The sequence below is a fragment of the Brachyhypopomus gauderio genome, unplaced genomic scaffold (assembly GCF_052324685.1).
Source record: "Brachyhypopomus gauderio isolate BG-103 unplaced genomic scaffold, BGAUD_0.2 sc64, whole genome shotgun sequence".
NCBI lineage: Eukaryota > Metazoa > Chordata > Actinopteri > Gymnotiformes > Hypopomidae > Brachyhypopomus > Brachyhypopomus gauderio.
Genome location: NW_027506885.1, coordinates 1,597,391 through 1,599,822, shown reverse-complemented (window position 1 = coordinate 1,599,822; position 2,432 = coordinate 1,597,391). Strand labels below are relative to the sequence as shown.

Sequence of the window (2,432 nt, the reverse complement as noted above, 5' to 3'; positions counted from 1 at the left end):
TTACCGCGTGTCCACTTTGACCGTAGCAGTTTTGTTTACCCCAAAACATTCAACCTTTTCTCTCCATCTCCCACGTCCACTACACAATCTATCTTTCCCTCTTTCTCTTATTCCCCTCTCAATTTCTCTCCCTCCTTTCCCTCTCTTTCCTTCTCTCCCTCTTGCCTGTCTCTCTCCGTCTCTCTCTCCTCTCTCTTTCTCCCTCCCTCTGTCCTCTCTGTAGATGATTCCTCTGGACTCCTTTGTGGCCCACAGTGCAGATGGGAAGCTGGTTCCAGTGGTGCCTGGTGGGCAGAGTGTCCCGCTGACCTTTTCCAACAGGACCGAGTACGTGGAACGGGCTCTTGACTACAGGCTGCACGAGATGGACAGACAGGTAAGACCTCTCAGGAGGACAGACAGGTAAGACCCCTCAGGAGGACAGACAGCTCAGAGTCCTCGGGGCTGTCACACTGCTCTGTTCTGTCAGTGCTGGGAGTCTGTGCATGTCTTGAATTTCACCTGCTGACCTGATTCAGATCGTCAGATGATTATCGAGCCCTTCAGGAGCTGGAGGTTGAGTTAGACACACAGACACCGAGTGCTGACTCACCCTGCCTCCTGGACCCTAAAACACATCAAATATCTCAAAAATAACTCAATGTGGGCCATGAATCAAAGATTCCTGATTAGTAGTGTTGCTTCCCTAGAAAGTAAGCCTCTTTCTAGATGTCATATATCAAGTAGTTATATTGTATGTGTGTGTTCACGTGTGTGTTCACCTGTGTGTGTGTGTGTGTGTGTTCACGTGTGTGTGTGTGCAGACTGCGTCTGTGAGAGAAGGCATGTCCTCCATCATCCCCGTGCCGCTTCTCTCTCTGCTGACGGCCCGACAGCTCGAGCAGCTCGTCTGCGGCCTGCCCGAGGTCTCCGTGGAGATGCTCAAAAAAGTGGTGCGCTACCGGGACGTCACCGAAAGCCACCAGCTGATTGGCTGGCTCTGGCAGAGCCTGGAGGAGTTCACCAATGAGGAGAGAGTGCTGTTCCTGCGCTTTGTTTCGGGACGCTCCAGGTTACCATCAAACCCGGCGGACATCACTCAGAAGTTTCAGATCATCAAAGTGGATCGGGTGAGAGCCCATACAGATCATGAGTGGATTAACACAGCTCTCTATTCTGATCACTAAACGTAGTTTACTAGATCAAGTTATCAAAGTGGATCGGGTGAGAGCCCTTACAGATCATGAGTGGATTAACACAGCTATCTATTCTGGTCACTAAACGTAGTTTACTAGATCAAGTTATCAAAGTGGATCGGGTGAGAGCCCTTACAGATCATGAGTGGATTAACACAGCTCTCTATTCTGATCACTAAACGTAGTTTACTAGATCAAGTTACTAGGTAATACTCATATATTAATACAAGATGACAGGACTGTGTAAATACAGTGTAGTGCAGGTAATGCAGGTGCAGTGTGTGGACGTGATGATGATGTGTGTTTATCTGCCCCCTGTAGCCCATGAATGGTCTGCCCACTGCCCAGACCTGCTTCTTCCAACTGCGTCTGCCACCCTACACCAGCCAGGCAGTGCTAGCCGAGCGCCTACGCTACTCCATCCACAACTGTCCCTCTATAGACATGGACAACTACATGCTGTCTCGCAACACTGACCCCACCAACACCTCGGACACTGAGCATTGATACCCCAGCCTCACCAGGATTGCCCCCAGCCATGGCACAGATGCCCTCCCAGTGGGGTGGTTGCGGTGTGAAATGCGCCTGGTCTGGGTTTATTTTATTTATTTCATTTTTTATTGCCCCTGGTTACTCTTTCTTACCGGTGCAATAAAGAATTGTCGCACTCCTCTGGTACAAGCCCAGAGTCACGGGGCAGACCACTACTGTATTTATTTTCATTCTGAGTCTCTGCTTGATACAGAATATTTAAAATGTGAGTCTTGGCTAAAAGAGATACACTTTAAAAGAGGGGATGACATGCAAATGTACAAACCTGCAAAAGTATAAATGCAAATCATACGTTGTTATTAAAGGTGTTTAAAGGCTTGTATCTGGAATAACTGCTAAGACGGGTTGGCTTCACCTAGCTGGACCGGGTCCAGCCTCAGCTGACGGAGGGGTGGAGAAACCATACAGACAAGCAGGAACCTCATCTCAGTGGGTTGTGCTGGACCCTGGATGGCTGGGTTCTCCATGATCTCCGAGCATTCGGACCTGGGGCTGGCAAGGTGTTTTGTGGAACACCTGTGTTTATTACTACTCAGAGAAGGTCAGACTGGGGCTAGTTCGAGTCCATGGTCATGTCCACTCCTACTAAGTTTGATTTGCCAACCCTTGGGTTTCTACATCCCATGACACTGAATGGATTTTAGCATTTCCCTGTTTATTTTGGACGGAACTGGAAACATTTTGTGATTACATGCAGCTTGTGTG

At 48.8% G+C, this 2,432-nt stretch overlaps 1 protein-coding gene across 1 annotated transcript in view; it reads left to right on the top strand.

Moving 5' to 3' along the window:
• Positions 1 to 2,045, top strand: part of LOC143490285 (putative E3 ubiquitin-protein ligase HERC1) — a 108,988-nt gene extending 106,943 nt beyond the window's left edge. The window contains 3 exon segments of the mRNA XM_076988931.1: positions 224 to 376; positions 804 to 1,109; positions 1,497 to 2,045. Of these exon segments, the coding sequence (XP_076845046.1) occupies positions 224 to 376; positions 804 to 1,109; positions 1,497 to 1,682 (645 nt within the window). The 3' untranslated portion in view covers positions 1,683 to 2,045.
• The last annotated feature ends 387 nt before the right edge of the window (positions 2,046 to 2,432 follow it).